This window comes from Lepisosteus oculatus, chromosome 15, assembly GCF_040954835.1.
Source record: "Lepisosteus oculatus isolate fLepOcu1 chromosome 15, fLepOcu1.hap2, whole genome shotgun sequence".
Taxonomy (NCBI): Eukaryota; Metazoa; Chordata; class Actinopteri; order Semionotiformes; family Lepisosteidae; genus Lepisosteus; species Lepisosteus oculatus.
In genome coordinates, this window is record NC_090710.1 from 16,797,797 (window position 1) to 16,818,840 (window position 21,044).

Below are 21,044 nucleotides of genomic sequence, written 5' to 3' on the forward strand. Positions count from 1 at the left end.
GTTTCTCGGAAATCCTTAACCATTGTACTTTTCTGAAATCCAATGTTTTGAATAAACAGTGCACACGACTCCTTTTTATATAGTATATTTTGAATACAGTTTCACTGCATTTTACTTTAATAAAATACACCACAACAGCTTCCTTGAAGGCATTTTTTAAGGTTCATATTGACTTTAAACTAGGTTAAAGAATCAAATTGCTAATAATTGTATGTTGTCTAAAATGAATATAGAAAGATATTGGTTCTAACAAGCATTAGTACATGTTGTAATAAAGGCATTAAGTCTGTGAGAGACACACACTGAGACACAAAATGTGTTTCAGTTCCCAAATTGCAGGATTGATTCAGAGGATATTTTACACAGAAAAAAACACATTGAATAGGGAAAAGAAATGAAACGACTAAACTAAACTAAACGCAACAAAAAATATTGAAATATAATTGCAGATGTGTAGAGGTCTTCTTGAATACATCTTTGAATCAGGAAGGTTGACAACAATAAAAAAAATAAATTATTAAAGTAAGTAGTAACAGTTCCTGGTGAAGATGGATAGTTTCTTGTACTGTTTGGATCCAAAAACTCTTTTCAGCTTCTTGATGTGGCAAGTTTGCAAATAATCATCTATAACCGATTGTATGTTCTCTCATTTCCTTGGTGTTATGGGTCTGAGGCTTCATAGCACCTTTCTGCTGGTTTTGTTCAAGTTATCAGTTTGGTATTAAAGTGGCATTTTACAGTTTCCCTTAATAACAATTAGCATGCAAGCAGAGCAAGAGTGCCACACTGATCATAATTTCTGAAAAGAACAAATGATGTTGGTACTGTATGATATTTTAAACTTTATTTTAATGCTAGGTGAGTTTTTCCCTGGAAAGTGCTCTTTGATTTATTTCACCTTTTAGTGTCTGTCTTTCAGGCTTCTGCTCCTTATCACCCCAGGGTCTTGTAGGTTCTATTTGAGCTGGGTTCAATTATACGAGCCCTAATTCTACTGGTCATCTAATTAGACTCTTTTTCGAGAATTTTCTTTTTCTTTTTTGAGGCAGCAATGCTAACCCCTGCTCCACCATGCTGTCTTTCACCCTTTTCCAGCCTTCGACAAAACCCACTCTATCCCGATAGATAGATAATTAGACTTTTTTTAATTGTTTTTTTCAATTTCAAAACACTACATTTCAAGCTATGAAAATCGCTAACAAAATCTGGAAATGATAAAGTCTGATATCTTGAAGACAACTTGAAATCAAATGTTCGATAATTCATAAAATTAAGTTATCAAAAGCAGTATGACACAAGCCATGGTAAATTTTAGAAAGATACGTTTTCTGTGCAGGTACACGTCTTTCAAGCGTGTTTTATTTTATATACTGTCCAATATGAAATAATTTGCCCATTGAGAAGATTTTGAGTGCTTGATATCTTTCAGAAGCATGTTAAGTGCTGCTGGGCTGCATCATTTAGAGCCCTCAGATTTCAGAAGTTAGGCGAATGGGCCATGCTGACAAGGCGATGTTGGGTGCTGTCCGCAGTGTGCTGTCCGCGCCGCCACTCAGGGCAGGATCCTGGTACTGGAGGGGCTGGAAAAGGCGGAGCGCAACGTCCTCCCGGTTCTCAACAACCTGCTGGAAAACAGGGAGATGCAGCTGGAGGACGGAAGGTTTCTCATGTCCGCACAGCGATACGACAAACTGCTCGAGGTGAACATGTTTGATGATTGCCTATCGCTTTCCCAGAACCTAGGACCTGTGCTGGCTGTTTTGTTGAAAGATGCGTTGTTTGTTTTAAGCCCTTAAGTTTGCAAACAAGACAAGGCCTTTCCACTGTCTATCTCGTTTGGTAATTGGTAGCTAATTGATCCGAGGTTCTCATCCAGCCATTTCTTGAAATAAGAAATTTCAAGAAATTGATAGCTTGTATCAGACCATTACAAACTATAAAGATTTTACACATTGAGTCTCGTCAGTATGCATGCAGTGGTGATTAAGATTTGTACTCAGAAGTTAAAATCTTTAGTTTGGACTACGATTCTAGTTTCTGAAAACTGGTTTATGCACTTTCGGAAATCTAGCCCATAATGACTGTTTAACAAAAAATGTTACTTATTATAATGAAAATCCTTTCCCACTCATATTAGACAGCTAGCTTTTGAAAAAAGAATGGGTGGTGGATGGTCATGTGTTTTAAAAATGATTATTTGAACTGATAAATGGAAAAAAATAATAGCAGACCACACGGACTAAATTGTCTCTTGTCAGCGGGGATTAACATGTTGGTTTTTTTGCCTCATTGTTGGGCCTGTTTGTCCAGGAGCACACGAAAGAGGAATTGGACGCCTGGAAAATTGTGCGTGTGAGTGAAGATTTCCGAGTGATTGCCCTGGGGCTGCCTGTGCCCCGGTACACAGGGAACCCGCTGGACCCCCCCCTCAGGTCACGTTTCCAAGCCAGGGACATCTACTACCTTCCTTTCACGGTGAGCCGTGCTGCGGAGGCCCACGTCCGGCCGAGGGTCTCGGTGTTTCATGTCGAACTGTAGCTTTGACGTTTTCGATTTTTTCCAAAACTCTCATCAATGGCATCTTCCAGTTGACTTCCAAATCGATTTATACCCTCGATGTAACTTTAAGTGGGTTTCAGAAAAAAAATAGGTATATCGGCACGGTATATTTATTATGGCAAAAAGCGAAAACATAAATGTGTAAGACTACTGGTACTTGGTACAGCAAAAATAACTGAATGTTTTTCGGAATCTTTATTTAGAACTTCTCAGATGGGATTGTTCTTGTTTCCTGAAGTTCCCATTGGTGAATCTTTTTGAAGATTCAGAATTTTGGTCCTTGGGTGTGAGTTAGTCTCCCTAACCCACTTGGCTTGGCTCCAACTGTTTCATGCCTTTGCTGGATCCATTTTGAGTTACTGTCTATTCCTGGGGTCTTCTGACTTTAATTTTTCTTCTGCCTCTTCACTGCAACCTCTTTCCTGGCTCTTTCCTGAGATGGATCTGGCCAAGTCTGTCTAAGATTTTACTTATTTTTCTCAAGCTGTTTTTGTTACATGGCTTGTATGTTTTGGATCATGTGTCCTCCAGCAAGTATTTTCTTATTTTTTTCTATGTTTCTGTGAGCTTCAGAATTAATTTGTTATATCATTAAAAAAAAATGTGAATGAGCCATTTCCTGGGACAGTCTGATTCTGCATGCCGTTGATTGATCCTAAAGTTCATATAAATATTATAAATAATATAAAGTCTTGTTTTATCATTATTTAGGACCAGTTGAAACTTCTGTATGCTGTTGGACCAAATGTTCCAGCTGAAAGGTAAAGAATTAAACTTGCTAGTATTATGAAATTCTAAGATTAAGCACTGCATACTGCACAGTGTTTTTATTTTACTGGCTAAAGCAATAACCAGCGTGTGGTAAGAATAGTAAACATTTTCCTACATGTTCCTTTCAGTGTTTTTTGTACAGAAAGCAATAACAAATAAAAAAAAACGGATTTATTTCATTCAGCAGCAATTTTTTTGTAAGACAGAAGAGGTCCTTATACAGAGAGAATTACTATTCATGATATTTAGGACTAAAAACATTTTGCTTTGAAAAAGGATGTTTTAAAACCACTTTAATAATAATAATTGCTTACACTTATAAGGGCCAATGGGAAATTTGGCCAGGACGCCGGGGTAAACCCCTACTCTTTTCGAGAAACACCTTGGGATTTTTTAATGACCACAGGAGTCAGGACCTCGGTTTTACGTCTCATCCGAAAGACGGCGCCTGTTTACAGTATAGTGTCCCCATCACTATACTGGGGCATTAGGACCGCAGGGTGAGTGCCCCCTGCTGGCCCCACTAACACGTCCTCCAGCAGCAGCCTTAGTTTTTCCCAGGAGGTCTCCCATCCAGGTACTGACCAGGCTCACACCTGCTGAACTTCAGTGGGCTGCCAGGTGTGAGTTGCAGGGTGATATGGCTGCTGGCTTTTTAATTAAAATAATTAAACATCAAATATTGTATACATTTTAAACACATGAAGAAAATAATGAAACATGGGAGAGAATCATATTATAACAAAATTGTAGATCCTGTACTTCTCATTATCCTACACTGTACTGTCCAGTATTTTAACACAAAATGAATATGATATGACAGTTATCAAATGGTCAGGGACAAAGAGTTAGCTCCTATGCAGATATGCAGTTACACGTGAGAGAACAGAACTGGATATGGATAGTGAACGCATTATGTTTACACTGCTCTGTTCATCTGTGGGAGGAACTAGCTGCACTGCCTGCTCTTTTCTACCTAACAGAAACTTTCCATAACATAGCAAATGTGTTATGGGGTCTGTGGGAGGCTTTACGTACAATCAAATTTACATAAAATACAGGTGTGTTAGTTTCACCTCTTACATCTTTAAAAAAGGCAGTCAACCCCTATTGCTAGTCCTGGGAAATTGGTTGTTGATGGGCTTTCATGTTCCCCTCACAGAGTTTCTCAGCTCTTGTCGTTCGCCACCACACTTTGCTCTCAAGAATCTGGCAGCCTGGGTCTGCCTGACTTCCCAGTGGACAACCTGCCTGCAGTGGTTAAAGTTCTGGTACGTACTGCATCTGAAGGGTAATGGATCCGCCTGGTGCTGAAGACATTTCCAGCACAGCAAACTACACTCTGAGCGGGTCGTTGTTGCGTGTTGCATCAGTTATTACTGAGAACCTAAGGACACAGGAAAGATGTGTGATGATAAGAACAGGCCACTACTCCCCATCCCACCTGTACTGTTCATTTTCCTTAATGTTGAGCATTTCTGTCTAAGGGGTATTGTAAATCTGGCCAGAGGTTTGGTCAGAGGTTATCGTGATAATCCCCTCAGCAGCTGTGCTCTGGTGCCAACAATATTAACAAGGGCTGCATACCAACCAAGCTTGGAGGTTACCTGGCTGGACTTGCAATGTCTGAAGCTGCTTTTGGTTTAGCCAAGTCAGTGACATTCAATAAAGAAAACCGCCTCATGCCAAATTCTGAAAGATCCCAGCACCTCCTCCTCCGCATGTCCTGGTAATCCATTATATTCATTGATAATCCTTTGTGATGTTAAAAATGTATTGTAGCATTGGTGTAAAATGGGCTTTCCTCAATTTTCAAATTTCTAGCTATTTGCATGTTCTGCTCACTGGATTTGTAAAATATTTTGAGGTAGTTGCTCATGAAGGTTTCAAAGCAAGAGGCAAGCTTGTGTTCCTAAAGAAAAATCTGGTTGCAACACTTTCATTTTAGTGTTTCTAGGAAAGTGTCTTCTAGAAAAGATTGTTACACAGTTAACCATGATCAATCACCGTTTAACTTTAACATGTCTTACTAATATCTAATAATATTTGATCCCTGTCACCAGTAGTTAACAAACAGTAGTAAGGGGAAAATATATGTTAGGTAGGTTAATGAATACCTTCATCAGATGAATGTAACGATGAAAAGTAAGGAACTGGATACAGGTAAAAATGTTTTGATTGTTTTCAAAGGTGGATGGTACAGGGATTCACCTGTCCTGCATTGCTGTGAAACTGGCCACGTACATCTCTTTGTTTATTTTCAGTCATCCAATGGCATTTTTCAGGAAAAAAGAAAATTACATTTTGTACAAATATTTTGAAAATTCATGTTCACATAAGGGCGCAAAAATTGTGTTATTGGTAGTAAGTGAAGAAGTTATTATTTAGAGCAAATACTCATTAGAAAGACAGAGATGGAAATTTTAAGTTAAACATTAAGTTAATGAAGAGCCAGAGCTGGATTCTGGAAAGTAATTCATCATACGTTGCCCCGGTTTTAGTGCATGCCTTGCTTGGCCATGTGGAGGTCACACTTACTGTATATACGAAGGACAAGGCGGAGCTGTAGACCTTGTGTTCTTTGAACCCCGTGATGTGATTTGTGCTGTTCACGCTGCAGTGACTTATTTTCGAGTCTTTAATGTGTCCCTCAGGATTGCTGCCCTGCGCTGTCCTCCCACCAGCTCATCCAGAGGCTGTACCCGTATGAGTCGATAATGGGCAAGGAGGGCAAGACTGCAGTGGAAGACACCTTGAAAGTAAGGGTTTCACATATCCACATAACAGACTGTGTGTTAACACTTACTGTCGCTGAGCCTGTGAAGCAGAGTTCTGGAGGAGACAATGTGTGGTATTCTCTGGTACTGTGGTCCAATATGTTTACTAATACTTAGAGCTTTCCTGGAGATTGACCTCATACGTCAACTGGGTGTTGAGCAGAAATTTATTGTTGTTTTGTATGCAGGACATAACTGCAGTAACATGAGTCATTAAATGTTTTCAATATTTTGGACATGGTTTTTCAGTGGGTTGGTCTTTACTCCAGCGATTCTGTTATTTTTTTTTAAGTTCCTTGTAATTTGGTCCTTTTCATTACGTAAGAGGTATATAATATAATGACAGTATTGAGTTCTATGAAGACCTTTTAACCTGTTTGATTAATGGCACCAGCCATGTGAATAAATGTAATACTTTGCAGTAATACTTACGTTGTTTGATTTGTTTAAGTCATCATTTATGTAAAGGCTAAGTCATCGTGGTTATTCATGTTGTATTCCCTCCTCTAGAGATTTGAACTTCTTGATTCGAGGAAGTACGCCTTCCCTACAAGAGTGATTAAAGTGGAGGAGACAAACAGTGACCAGCTGAGGCAGGCATCTGTCACTGTCCAGATTGCTGAGAAAGAAATCACTTTTCAGGTAACTCTACAGGAATTCCGTAATTAGTTTATGGTATAGTATATTTTGATTTTCAAAGGCCTTTTGATAAGGTTCCTCATAAAATACTAATTTTCAAATTGTATGTTCTTAGGTTCTGTAAATTGTCTATGATGATCTTTATTAAGAATCTTCTGAAAATATAAGTTCACCATGACGTCCTGCATGTGCTGTGTCTGTCCATTACTGATGTTGCTTGTTCAAAGAACTATTATGAGGGTGGTTAGGAAAGACTTAACATTTCTAAATCCATGTTGACTGTGCCCTAGGCTCATATTTCCATACAGGTTATTTTCTAATTTAGTTCCAATAATTGTTTCCACATCCTTACATGTAATAGAAGTCAGACTTAGTCTAGAATTACTTGGTTCAGTTTTGTTATTCTTTTTACGCAGGGGCTCTACATTAGCAAGTTTCCACTCTTGCCTTGAGCGGCTGTTGAAAGACTTATGTCAATGTCTTATGAATAACATTTCTTGTTTCATTACATTGTTTCAAGTACATTTAGTTGGATACCACCAAGCCCTAGAGATTTACCAGTCTTGAATCTTCTAGTACCTGAAACAATTCTGTCTTCTGTGTCGGTACTATTTAATTAAGAATTCTATCCTTCTGCTGCCTGAAGCATCCTATAGCCTTCCATAGTGAACACCTGAGTACAACACTTACCCAGATACATTTTACTTCATTCTTTATGGTCCTTTTACTGTTGCAGTCATGAAAAAAAGCATTTTATTATTTATTAAGCTTCCATTGCAATATTCCTTCCATCTCTCTCTTGGCCTTTTTCATTTCCCTTTTTACCTGTGCTTGCAACTCTTAAGAAAGTGTCTTAACTCCACAGGTCCCAGCTGGAACCAGAGCTTTAGGGCTCCAGTCACGAAGTCTGAATTTTATTAGGACACCCAGTCATGAGGGGCTGCTAGCAGAGATGATGTTGTCCCACATGGTGAAAGATATGTGTCTGATTGGTGCAAAGGTAAACACTGTCTGTTTTTCACTGGTGAGAACTCTCTCTGACATCCTGCTGGGACTTTCTGTGAGCTGCTGTTATTCTCAACACGTTTTGTTTAATTTATCAAAACAACATGAAAAAAAAATCTGAATGTTTTTGTAAATTAAGCTTGGCTGTGTGCTTTCTACATTTTTTATCTTGTCACTATACTGCTATATACTCGTGGTGGGTATTTTGTCATCAGCAATCATTTAGTTTATCATTGTATCTACATCATTGTTATTATTAGTATGTCTATGTTATCAATATTTTTAAGAATACAAAAGAAATGAAAACATGTTTCTGCTGCAGTCCTGATTATCCATGCAGTACTTATACTTCACGATGGGTAGGAATTTCTGATGAATCTAAGACCCGCTTCAATGACTCATTGAGCGGAGCTGTAAGGCCCAGTGTTTGTCATTGGCCTCTTGGCAGCTTCTTTACAGAATGTACCCTGCTTGGCTTATTAAACTCACAAAATCACCAGTTCAGAAAGAGGAATGAAGTGTTTAGTTTATACCACTATGTTTTGAATATAGAACAAGTTCTAATTTGTCCAGTTTTATTCTTATCCTGAACTGCAGAGATCTTGTAAGCACAGGCTTTGTGAAGCTCTAAATCTGAAGCTTATGCCTGAATGCACAGATAGAATGAGGGTGTCTGGTGTTATACTAACAATATTACTCTTTTGCAGGGTTGTGGCAAATCTGTGATTGCTAAAGAGTTTGCTGAGATGTTAGGATATAACATTGAGCCCATAATGCTGTATCAGGTAATAAGCTCCCTTTTTTTTGAGTGTGCTAGTGGACTGCATTGTTGCGTGATGGAAATAGTGTCAGGATAATAGAAGGCTTAGTTGAATCTGATTCGTTTTATTTTCGCTCCCACCCTGAACAGTTATAACATACAAATATCTTATATAGTATAACAGAAAAGAGATCCTTCAATATCTTGGTTTGAGCTACAGAGCTCTTCTACAGGTCCTAAGTCATTAGTGCACAATCCTTGACATGTGTTTGTGGCAAACTGGAGAGCACAAAATAGGTCGCCATTTTTGTCTCAGGGCTTAGGTGGCATGTCTCCTGTTTTTACATTGTCATTCTCCTCCTCTCCTTGCTTTAACTGTAGTTAGGTTCTCTCTTATGACTTGTGACTATTTCCTGTCTTACATGGCAATCTCCGGAGGACTAGTTGTTGTGATGTAATGCCCACATATCATGTCTGCAAAAAACAGTATACAAATGATTTTTAGGGGAAAAAAAATGATACAGACACACTCCGGCTCGTGAAGGATCACTCAGCCGAAATCTGAACTAGAGCACAGCTCTCCAAGAACAGCTTTAATCCTCCTTTTCCTTTTTTTTTGTTTTTTGTGAAGCTTACATTTTTAATGAGCTCCATGGTTTTTGGATTTCAGTCATTGATTATGCACAAAGCAGAGATTAAAGCTGAACAAGAGCATTGAGAAGCATGTCAGCTTTAAATAATCTGTGTGGTTTCCCTCTACAGTCTCCTGTAGGTATTTGTTCTGCTTTATAATAAGAAATAAGGAAAATGGCAAAATACTTTTTCTGTCAACTCACATCCAGTTCATGGTTTCCTGGAGAACCCAAATAAAGTAACAAATTTGATTCTTCTGTCTCTTAGAACAGCAGATTTCCAAAACCTGTTTTAATTAGCTGAGAATTCCTGCTCATAAGGCTGACCATTTATTAGTTACCATATGTAATTGATCATAAAATATTTGCTATAAGCTTCTTAACCCCTATAGTCAGTAGAATGATATATGTAAGATTTCAAGTATATCATGTAAAAATATTTTTAAATAAATAAACTCAAATTGTAAACCTCTGTACCTTTGTGAGAATCAGTATTTTATTATATTATTGCTACAGTTATAAAAGTACTATAGAAATTTTGGGTTGTAAAATCCACAGTGTTGATGTTGAAAGAATGTGAAGAATTCTTAGTGCTCTGTTGTTTTAATTTGTGGTGTCTTCAGAAACAGGAGGGAAAAGGAAGCTGTTGATCTATTATGTGGTAGCTATTTCTGGATGCTGCAGATCAAGGGTTACTGTATTCTGGGAATAGAAGAATGTTTAGAGGAATCAATCTAGGAACCATAGTAAATGCCTTTTTTTGTGAATTTAGCATCATTTTTAAAGCCTTTTCAAAGTCTGCATGCCTTTTTCATGATCATATCGATTGGTCCATGAACTGAATGGCACAGATAAATAATTAAACATTAGGGTTTCACTGTGTACCACTGTCAGCAAGCCTTTCAGTACAGGGTGAGTGTAGCAGACTGTGTGTATCGAAACAGTAGCTGCATGGGCTGCCCCTGGCACGTCGGCTGACTGATTTGCTCCCTGTTGTGAAAATGTTCTTCCTTGTCGCTGCCGGCCTTCGGATGCTGACAGGATATGACCGCGCGAGACCTGCTCCAGCAGAGGTACACCCTGCCCAGCGGGGATACGGCCTGGAGGGCCTCTCCCCTGGTCACCGCTGCCCGGGAGGGGAAGCTTGTCCTGCTGGATGGCATCCACCGGGTCAACCTGGGGACCCTGACTGTTCTCTCCAGGTCAGCTCAACATCAGCTCAGCTCTTGTAGCCCTACTTATCTCGCATGGGCCACTGAGAGTCGATCGTGTTACAGTATCTACATTTGGATCAGACCGATTTAAAACAAGTTACGGTTTTTGTGACCCTCTTCTGCTACAGTTGTGAATTAATTGGTCTCTCAAGACTGTGCCACCACAATGCACAGTTACTATATGTTTCTTTAAATTTAATGAGACTAGAATTCCCATTAGACTTCTGCTGTAATTGTTTGATTATTGCCTCTTGGGACGTGGTGGATTTTTTTTTGTTCTGAAGTCCAAAAAGGTTTAAGTTTCCACATGTGTTTGTAATGACTGTAAGCGTTAATTGCTTTGTTTGCCTTTCAGATTGATCCATGACAGGGAGCTGGCTCTCTATGATGGAACAAGATTGCTGCAAGCAGACCGATACCAGTCACTTAAAAAGGAATTACAGTTCTCAGATGAGGAACTGCAAGAAAGGTAGTTCTTTTTTTGTCTGTCTCATTATGGCCACAGAAGATACCTTTAGGTATATTACACAGTCCTAACTCCTGTAACACTTGGAGTTACAAGAGTCAGAACAAAATAGAAAAAATAAATTTCTCAGGTGACCAGCATTTTATAAGAAAGCTTATGGACTGCCTGCCCTGTGTTAATTGTGCACTAGTGTTGTAAATGAAAACCTGCGCATAGGGTATATAAGGGTTGGACAAAGAAGAAGTGAGCACGAAAAAGAGCTAGGTCATCTTTTTCATAGACATATGAAATGAGACAGGTTTGTCACAATCTTGCGATCAAGAAAAGAAGGATTCTTGACAAAATTCTGTTGGTTTAAAAGGAATAAATTACTGCACTAAAAGGAAAAAAAAAATCTCCCTTTCCAGTTGTGCTGGGGAACTGTATACAGTATGTAGTACTCCACTAGAAACAGAAGGCTTTCTTTTGTTTCTTTATTTTTTGTGAAGGCTGAAGTAAAGGGATTATTTGCGGACCCAGAAATCCATGCTGATCAGAAAACAACAGCATGTTAACTTCAATATTCAAAATACCAGTGTACCATTGCATCAATAGCACTAGATTAGAAGCAAAAAGAGGGCAGTTTAGACAACCAACGCCCCAAAGTTTCATAGTATATGCTACAGTTTGGATTACTTCATAGGTATGTATATTTCTAGGTTAATAAACACAAGAAGAATTACTTGATCTTTAGTAGTTGCTTTTTTGTAACACGTCACCATGTTTATATCAATGTACTTTCTTATGGTTTTTACAGCTCTAAGTATTATCATTAAAACAAAATATTTATACAGTGAAGCAAAAAAAATGTAAAGAACTAAGGTGACATTTTACATTTTCCAAGTTGTAAAACCCTCACAAGCTACATAGCAACTCAGGAATGGGACTGGCTGTGTTGTGCACTCAGTGCCATACTGTAAAAGAATTGTCTTGCTTTTTCTTATTATATTACATTCCAGGTTGGTAGATGCTCTGTATTAACAATGTTAGCCTGTTTACTTCAAAAACATTTATTATGGAGGGCTCTTGTTTTGTTTTTCTTTATATTAGCTTAAAATATAAACTATTCTGGCACATTAGAGCACTAATGAAACTGTATGTACAGTACGTCTACCACTGGTAACAAGGAAGCTAATATAGAAGGATCCCTGGAGAAATCTCTAGAATGCACTGTGAGTGAGGTGATCGCAAAATAGATTTGGCTCTGTCATCATCAAGGATTTTGTTTTCTGAGACTGTTACATATTCTGTCACAAAGGAACTTGTTTGCCCTTACTGTGCAGTTAAGAACAGCTCAGCCCTTTCACTGGAAGGTGAGAAATGGTGAACTTTTTCAGACATTAATTGGTGTTAGTCAAGTGGGAACATCTGAGTGTTGCTGCCTGCCTGATACTCATTATCACATTTATTTTTATTTTGGTAGATAAGCCACTTGATAAAATGTAGAGAAACCTGGTGAAACAGAAGCTATACGGACATAAAAAAAGTCTAGTTATTTTTGTGAATATGTAAATACCTTGGAATCAGTTAATCACAAGATGTACAGTATGCAGCTGGCCATCCATTTGCAGTGTGCTTTACCAGTTGTGGGTTTACAGCAGGGATTTACAGCAAGATGTATCTATTTAGTAGAAATAAATCACTTTCCTACATAATTAGGATAGGATGTTTAGGATATTCTTCTCCATTTCCATGAGCAAGGTTTTTATAAATCTCTGAGTACAGTGATGATTGGTGTATCGAATGCAGTATAGTGTATATACTTTTTTCATTTCATTTACCATTAAAGTTCAGTGTTGTTTATTGAACAAGACGATACTCTTGGTTTTGGAAAGGAAAATGTCTAGTGGAGCGTCAGAATGAAGTAGAACAAAACAGTAAATTATATTGTAACTTTCCGTTCCCCCTTCCCAAGGACTTATGGACTGTGCCGTTGGCCTCTGACCTTGAGCAGCAGGTTCCACTCCACCACTATACTATATATAAGGGGGGGCACCCTTAGTGTTCACCCTCTTTCACCACATGGCGAATTAGGGGAAACTGTACTCTTCCTTTTTTCTCCACCTGCAGTTTCTCTTGCTCTCTCCTCATCTCCTCTTGGTGAATGGCACCTGCCTCTGTAACCAAGAAGGGCAATAAACTCCTGTCTTTGTCAGCCTGCGATCCCATTCTCTGTCGAACCAGGCTGAGGCTGAATCGCCATGACATTTGTCTTGATAAATGACAAAAGGATTCACTAATGCAGAAAGATTTTCCAGCTTGTCCACTGGGGTGTTTGAGTGGACAAAAACAATATGTGGAAAGAAGCTTCTTTTCCTTCCCTTGAAGGAGGTCACTTAACCTATCTATAAAAGATAGTACATAACGGTGTCCCTGCATTTTGACAGAACCTTCTTCAGAGTTCTGAAACCAATGTGTTATAAAAGAAGTGCTTAGTTGAGCAGGACCTTGAGTTATCCAAATAAATTTTGTTATATTGAGTTATTCTAGAAGGTTCCATTTATTGGTGGCATCATTTTGAAACAAAATATACATAATTATATACATAGAAAGACACCTTAATTTTGTCTTGACACCACATTTTAAGCTGATTGAGTGTGTCCATTGATGTCAATATAATGGGAAATAAAGCACCCATAAAGGAATCATATTGCATTGAAAGAGAAAAGCATTTAAGAAAAAAATATTTTTTCCATAAGTAAAATTACTGAAAGTGTTATTAACACAAAAGCTGCAAGACATATACATTACCCACTGTTGAATATATAAAACACCTTTTCTAGGAGGTCCTGCTCATTGATTGATTGTAGATTACAGTTGTGCACTATTTTGTCAAATTGGGTTATATTACATTGCACTATACTTGACCTGTTTGTTTGTTCTAGGTCATTGATATATTTCTACAAACTTCTGGCATATACAACACGGTTGGAAAATGTATTATGATTTAAATGTATAATTTCAAGATGTGAGTACTTTACAGTATACAGTATAGTATATAAAAGTGTACAAATGTACCATAAATATATCGCAGAAGTACCACAACATTTACTGTTGGTTACTGAACACGAATGAAATGAAAGAGAAAGGAATACTTTAGCAGAGCCTAGTGTATTGTAAATCAGTTTCCTGGGGGTAATGTGTTAGAGGAGGAATGTCTGGAGCCCAGAAAACCCACTTCCTCCTACCCTGTGCTCAAGAAGACTTCAAGACTTGGAACAGAGGCAAGATATTTAATGTTCTTAGCAGTAATGTGTTACTTTGACATAAAGCTGGGAGCCCAATAACTTTCTGACTTCTGACTTCACATTTTTCAAATATGCAAGAGGTAGTACTACACTACTTAGAAAATTATTACATAAAATATATTACTGTTGCACTAAACAGGAATTATGTCATCACAGTTCAACCTTCCCTTTCAAACCCTGCTTTGCGTGTTGCTGACTGCATGAAAACATTCCTTGTCATCTCTGGTTTCCTGTTTTTTCTTCTCAAGTAAAAATGTGTTTCTTGTCTCTTCAAGTGTCTACTTAGTGGGTCTCTGTAACTGTTTTTCCTAACATTCCACTGAAACAGGCTTCTTAAAACAAGACATTTTTCAAGGCCTTCAAATAGTACAGTTACCTCCCTTTAATCTGTAGGTCACATGAGCAGCACAGTTACTTTCTATTTTTCAGTACAGATTGTAATGGGCCTGTGATTATTAAGGGTTTCCCAAAGTCTAACTTGTTTGTATATTAATGTGACATTTGAAACCTATGCCCTTAAAACTGCACTTCTAAATTATTTCAGGAAGTGTCCGTTTTTTAGTGACAGTGTCAGTGGTAGATCAGGGTTGCTAGGCGACAGTAGATCCATTGTGCCTCACTGTAAACACCCTTGGAAAATATCCCTGACAGTTCAGGGTTGTGGTAGTGGGTGGTTATGTTATCTGTCAAGGGATGTTCCTACATATTACATGCCGAGTCCAGCCTTAATAAAAATAGAAAATGCTGTCTGGAAAGATTAAGTGAAAGTGGGTCTACTGGGCATGTCATTGTCATTTGATTGCAGTGAATATGTTGACAAAGGTCAGAAGGGCCAGAGTGACTGACATCAGAATGTAAAATTCATTTTGACAGTTTAACGAACTTCAAGTGTGTCAGGTTTTTATTACAATCTGGACACAGCTTTTTTAAAAGTGCCATGTGAATCCTTCAGTCTTGACATCTACAGACTGGTAGTGTATAGTTTTGGGTCAGTACAAATTCACAGGATACTTGTACACACTGTTAGAAATGTAAAAAATAATAAGAAAGATATACATACATTCAGGGATATGTAAAAAAAAAACTTCCTGTAAGATTTTGTATATATCTGGTTCTTTTATGCTTCTCTGACTTGTAGAGTTAAAAGGAGTTACAAGAAGAGTAATTATTGCCCTTCTTCTCTAAATTCTATCTGGATGTTCGTTCATTTTGGTGTGTGTCCAGCCCAGTTTCTACTTACTGTCTCCCAACGTGACTAATAATGTCACGTGCTCTTGTTTGTGCTCGTATCTCACTCATTTCATTTTCTGTGTCTTCTTGTTATTCCAAACATGATTCCAAGCCTCTCTGGCTCAACTGTAATTTTGGTGTTGTTTCTGCTTTCAGGGTAATCAAAATGATGATTAAACGTTGGAATGAAAATCCTAATTTGTCTATTTGGTGAATGTTAATTGCTTAGCTGGGAATATTTAGTTGGACGTTCAACCTAGAAACTGTGTTTTTTTTAATTAATGTGCCCTACTGGTGGTGTGTTTATAAAAGCAATTCAAATATTTGTAAAGCGTGAAAACAATCACACATTACACTTTTGGCAGGACTAATGTGGAAACATTTTGGAGTATAAATTCAAGCATGTGAAGTGTTTATTATATTACTGTAAGCATGCTGATAGTATAAAAACCATTATAGTGTTGCAGAGATTTTCTACTTTGACACTCTGTCTCATCATCACATTGTATTTTTATAGATGTATTAATATATTGTTAACATATTCCAAGTTTCTTGTGGACATCAACAAGTCTTTACTGAAGCTTAGTTCATCTTTGCTGCATGTCTGCATTTTCATCAAACAGATGGGCAACTTAGAGACAGTTCAGTCATTTTGCATGAGTAGGCCTCTGGGCTGCGTTCTGGCTAGGGGTGGACAATCGTGGTCCTTGAAGACCCCCTCATTCTAGCCGAGCTCGTTATCAGTTTAATGTGAGCATAGTTACCAGTTTCTCCCAGAGTCTTGGGTACTGCTGGATTGAGGGAATGTAGAAAATTGACAGACACACTGGCGGCCCTCCAGAATTAGGATTGCCCTCCTCTTGTATGAAGCTTTTTCCCTTTTATGAAAACACATGATCTGAAACAACACCCATTTGTTTTTTGGGATTATTTTTAATGAAAAGCACTATGCAAAAGCGGTTAATGATAATCATTATTACCTAGGCCAGTAAATGGAGATACTAGTGATACTAATGCAGATAATTCTCATAATAAACTCTAGAAGATGGAAGGGCTCCTGTAACTCTATGGAACTTGATTATATATGAATAAAAATCATATCTCTTGTCACCGCATGAAAATATTGGGTTGTTAAAGAACTCTGCTGTATGTTAAAACTGTATTTTTGCTGGGCCTCATGGCTGTTGTGTTCTAATTTAATTAACTGATGGGGAAAAAGATCAGTTTAAATGGAAACTCAGGTTTTCCAGCTGCCCTGTTTAGGACATATTCCGCTTATCTCTCTTATTAAATTGGTTTTATTCACTTCCTGCAAGATGTTTTCCAATTCTAATCTTGAAAACCCATCCAATTGCAAACGGACATCAAGGCTGGCTTTTTCTTCCTGCTGCTCAGGCACTGAAAAGGCCAAGCTAAATCAAAGAAATGAACAAGTAGAAAGTGCCGTTGCAATGAAACTGTCAAAATCTTTCCAAAAGAAAAACAGCTGCTGTGGGATTTTAAGATGTTAAGAGTTGTTCCTTTTATTTTTCTTCCTAAGCCTCTTCACTAAACCGGTAGTCAAGTGCACAACATGGTTTGCATATAGCAAGTGCTGTGTCTTTGTCTGGATGTAATTTCCTGTGCTTGTGACTCTCGCCTGTTATTTGTCAGGTCTGTCTTTCCCATCCACCCCTCCTTCCGGATAGTGGCCCTGGCAGAGCCACCGGTTGTGGGCAGTGCCTCCCAGCAGTGGCTGGGTCCGGAGCTTCTGACCATGTTCTTGTTCCACCACGTCCAGCCCCTGGCCATGGCAGAAGAAGGGGAGGTCCTCAGAGGAATGGTGAGTGGCACCATGCGACAGTGACTGTGCATCACCTTGCTGTGGGGTCACCCCAGACAGACGCAAGGTGCACACTGAGTCGTTCTGGCCTCCTGGCCTTCTAGCACCCCTACTCTTTTCAGAGACGTGTCCTGCAATTTTAATGACCACAGAGAGTTAGGACCTTGGTTTTACGTCTCATCCGAGGGATGGCACCTTTTTTTACAGGATAGTGTCTCCATCACTGTACCAGGGCATTAGGAGCCACACAGACCACAGGGTGAGCGCCCCCTGCTGGCCCCACTAACACCTCTCCCAGCAGCAACCTTAGTTTTTCCCAGGAGGTCTCTCATCCAGGTACTGGCCAGGTCACATCTGCTTAGCTTTGGTGGGTCGTTAGTGGGTTCAGTGGGTTGTCGGTCTACTAGTTAATGTTTGATCCCTGTTCGTGTGTTCAGAGTTTGAAAAAGAGAGGAAAATGTGCTGAAATGATGGAAGTAAAAGAAGCTGTGACTTGGTAGCTTGCAACCTGATGCAGTTACAAAGCCAACTCCAAAAGAGACAGTCTGAATCTGAAGACTTCAGCCACTTCAAGCACTTATCATGGTTTTTTCTGTGATTCCACTGAAAAGCATGCTTCTCAATTCTCTAACCATACAAGAGTGGATAGCTCCAAGTCTGCCTGATTTTGTAGGGTCCAGTCAGTGATTAATAAAGTCATTAATTAGTCAGGGATTAATAAACATGCTAAGGAAAAATGCAGTTTCAAAGGCCAAATAAATACACTGAGATACCTGTAATCTTTATTGCTATCCGTAGCAATAAAATGATTCCACTTTGGGTTTGTAAATCTTCTGGCAGATTTATGAAGTATGATGCAAATACAGAACACCTTCCTTGCTTTAAAAGAGTTCGTGGTGAGTGGGATAGTAAAACACCTTTTTTCCATTTTAAATTCATTGAAATATCTGGAACAGATGTCCAACTCTAGTCAAAATATCTGGCTAGTCTATTGTAGGGTACTTCCTTTTAATTTGCATTATCATCACTGACTATCAGACAGCACAGCTGTCCTTGGGCTGAAGGAAAAATCTGGATGTGATGGAATCCTTCCTTGCAGCTGACCAGTAACCTATGGTCATGGGGGTAATTGTGAACAGTGCACCTGAACACGCTCTTGTGATTTTGAGCATTGATGGGTATTGATAACGAAGAGCTTGTGATGAAACGTTTTACAGGTTCGGTCAATCAAGCTGCCTTGTGGCCTTTATTGTGTAAAAATAGGTGACAGCCTAAGACTGGTCACTTTTTACAGTTAATAATTAATTATTAGTTCTTTGTCACTACAGCAGATGTTGGGTTCTATTCATCAAAGCTGGATACAATCATGCTTTGATTAAAAGCCCTTGTGATGGTTGTGGTCGTTCTGTTATTTTTTTCTTATAAAAAGGTTTGCAATCCCTGAGAATAAGACCAGCAGCTTTGAGGCAATCATGCTTCTTGTGTCACACTCTCATTTCATAACACAAAGACCAGCCCTACAGCTTAGCAAAACGATATCACAGAGAGCATTGGAATTGTTTTTTCAGACACCAAATGTTCCAAAGGAGGCTGTGGAGCAACTGCTTCATTTCACCCACAGACTTCGGCAAACAAATGACCCCACGGTGAGTTTCATTACAGCAGCATTTTCAGTTTCATGTGCTGCGATTTTACTGGTTGCATTGGATAAATATAATCTGCACAGTCTGTTTCAAATTAGCAGATGCAGAAATGTAATGTACTCTGTGCAGTTGTTCATGCAAAGACCTATGAGTGCCAAAGCAAAAAAAAAAACAGAACTCTAAAGTAGTCTAGAGGTGAGAAGAGTGTGTAGACTGTATGGGGTGTCAATTGTAAGACTAGTATCCCATGACTCCTTTTCATGTCATCAGACAAGAGGTCAGTTAACATCTTCTTTTAATGTAGTTTGAGTTCAGACAAACTAGGTCTTATAATATATGGCACTATATACCTTATACATGCTAAGCTGCAGAAGCCTTTGTTAATATTGACAATTTTGTTTTATTCTCTTGAACTATCTGCTTCTGAGTTTGAATCTGAAAAGCTGAATGATAAAAATGCCCTTGTCCTCCCGACCAATACATATATGTCTTTTGCAAATAGTTAAATGCATAATGTTGCATGTGTTGGCGATATGAGAATACTTAAAGTGCCAAAGAAATAAATCGAAATGCTCGTACAGTGTATTCTATTTGGCAGTTTATTGTTTTAAATATAATATTTTAATAAAATATAATACTTTAAATGTTTAAGCTGTTGTATCAAATTAAAGAAAGGAAGAATGCCTTTGGCTGGATGATTACTTCGCAGTCTATTTGTTGAGCTCTATTTAACTTTGATCCAGGGCCCTAAAATCAGTTATTTAAAACATTTATATGAAATATGAGTTAAAGCCACAGTTACAGTATATGATCTTATAATGGTTTTGGAATGTTTTTAAAACAGATGTTTGTGTGTGAATCAAAGAAACAGATTTTTATAGCTCTTAATTTTTTCAATTTCTATTGCAGGCACAGTCATTAGCCTCATCTTTATCAACAAGACAGTTGCTGAGAATCTGTCGCCGCCTGTCTCAATATCCAGAAGAGAGCATTTCTCACTCTATAAATAAAGCGTGCCTCTCCAGGTATTAACACATCTGCAGAGATGCATGCTGGGCTCTATAATGGAACATGTGGCACTGGAGCCACCTAATCTGTGGTTCTAGTCTCAGTTTTACCACGATGATCATCAGAATAGTCTTCAGTGGTTGTGTAGGTAACAAATCAGCAGTGCATAGGTAGAAAGAACGTGTTGAGACACTTTTAAAAAACAGTATGTCTTAAGAGAAAAGAGACCATTTCTAAATGGATTTTGAAGACAGAGATGGGAAACCTAGTACAGTCTAATTAGAGCATTCCACAGTTGAACCACAATTGAAAGCTTTATTGCCCAATATACAGGTTGGGATTTTGATATGGAGACTCACAGCAAGTCACATTGTAAAACGCAGAGCTGTTGAGATGTATTGAAAGGATCTTAATTGTTTAGTCCTTTTAAGGTCAGCAGAAGGATGTTAGCGTCAATTGGCTTACGCACAATCTGTACAGCATTGATCATGTACTGTGTGGTGGGGAGTCTGACCTGAATAACACAAAGCACATATAGCTTTAAGAAATGCATTATCGAATGATGTTATGTCACAACCAAATGCTTACAGAATAAATCTTACGTTATTCTTGATGTTTTTCTTGGATCGGCAGTTGTGTTTCATAATGCAAAAATTTGTGGATATCACCCTGCGAAGGTTAGGAGGATCCTAATGTGTGAGGGGATGGCATCTGTTAACACACCATAGCTGTAGGAATCATGATTGTACTGCTTGTTTTGTTTTTGTTGTTTTACAGATTCCTTCCAACCCTGGCAAGATCTGCACTACAAAAGAACTTGGTGACCTGTGGAATTGAGGACAGCTCAGAAAAGCTGTCAAAGCATGAACATGAGGATGCTAGTTGTAAGCCCGTTATACATTTTAATCAGACTTTTAATTTTAAGGTTGAATAATAAATAATTTTATTATACATTAGCTTTTCAATTGAGCAATGATGATCTATTTCCAGGTAAATAAACTCTTTATTGATCATCAACACAGGGAGTGTTCGGCAGAAAACAACAACAACAGAAGGTTGTTTATATGAATACTGTAGAAGATCTTATATCACAACAGTGTAAAACCCCGAAAAAACATTTTTTTAAAATTATTTTGCATATTGGTAAGACCGCTCTCATTCCAGTTTCCTGCACAAATAAGTCTGTTGTAGTCTGTTGCTGTTTTTGGTGTTCTGTGTCTCACAGCTTTTT

General features: G+C 38.3%; 1 protein-coding gene across 3 annotated transcripts in view; it reads left to right on the forward strand.

Annotated features, from left to right (window-relative positions):
* Positions 1–21,044, forward strand: part of vwa8 (von Willebrand factor A domain containing 8) — a 118,146-nt gene that overhangs the window by 16,537 nt on the left and 80,565 nt on the right. For all 3 annotated transcript variants that reach the window (XM_015363890.2, XM_006639022.3, XM_015363891.2), the window contains 14 exons: positions 1,533–1,700; positions 2,311–2,475; positions 3,271–3,320; positions 4,493–4,601; positions 5,985–6,089; positions 6,618–6,749; positions 7,612–7,746; positions 8,459–8,536; positions 10,185–10,345; positions 10,713–10,826; positions 16,994–17,162; positions 18,731–18,808; positions 19,715–19,830; positions 20,591–20,697. In XM_015363890.2, the coding sequence (XP_015219376.2) occupies positions 1,533–1,700; positions 2,311–2,475; positions 3,271–3,320; positions 4,493–4,601; positions 5,985–6,089; positions 6,618–6,749; positions 7,612–7,746; positions 8,459–8,536; positions 10,185–10,345; positions 10,713–10,826; positions 16,994–17,162; positions 18,731–18,808; positions 19,715–19,830; positions 20,591–20,697 (1,687 nt within the window). The remainder of the gene's footprint in view (positions 1–1,532; positions 1,701–2,310; positions 2,476–3,270; positions 3,321–4,492; positions 4,602–5,984; positions 6,090–6,617; positions 6,750–7,611; positions 7,747–8,458; positions 8,537–10,184; positions 10,346–10,712; positions 10,827–16,993; positions 17,163–18,730; positions 18,809–19,714; positions 19,831–20,590; positions 20,698–21,044) is intronic.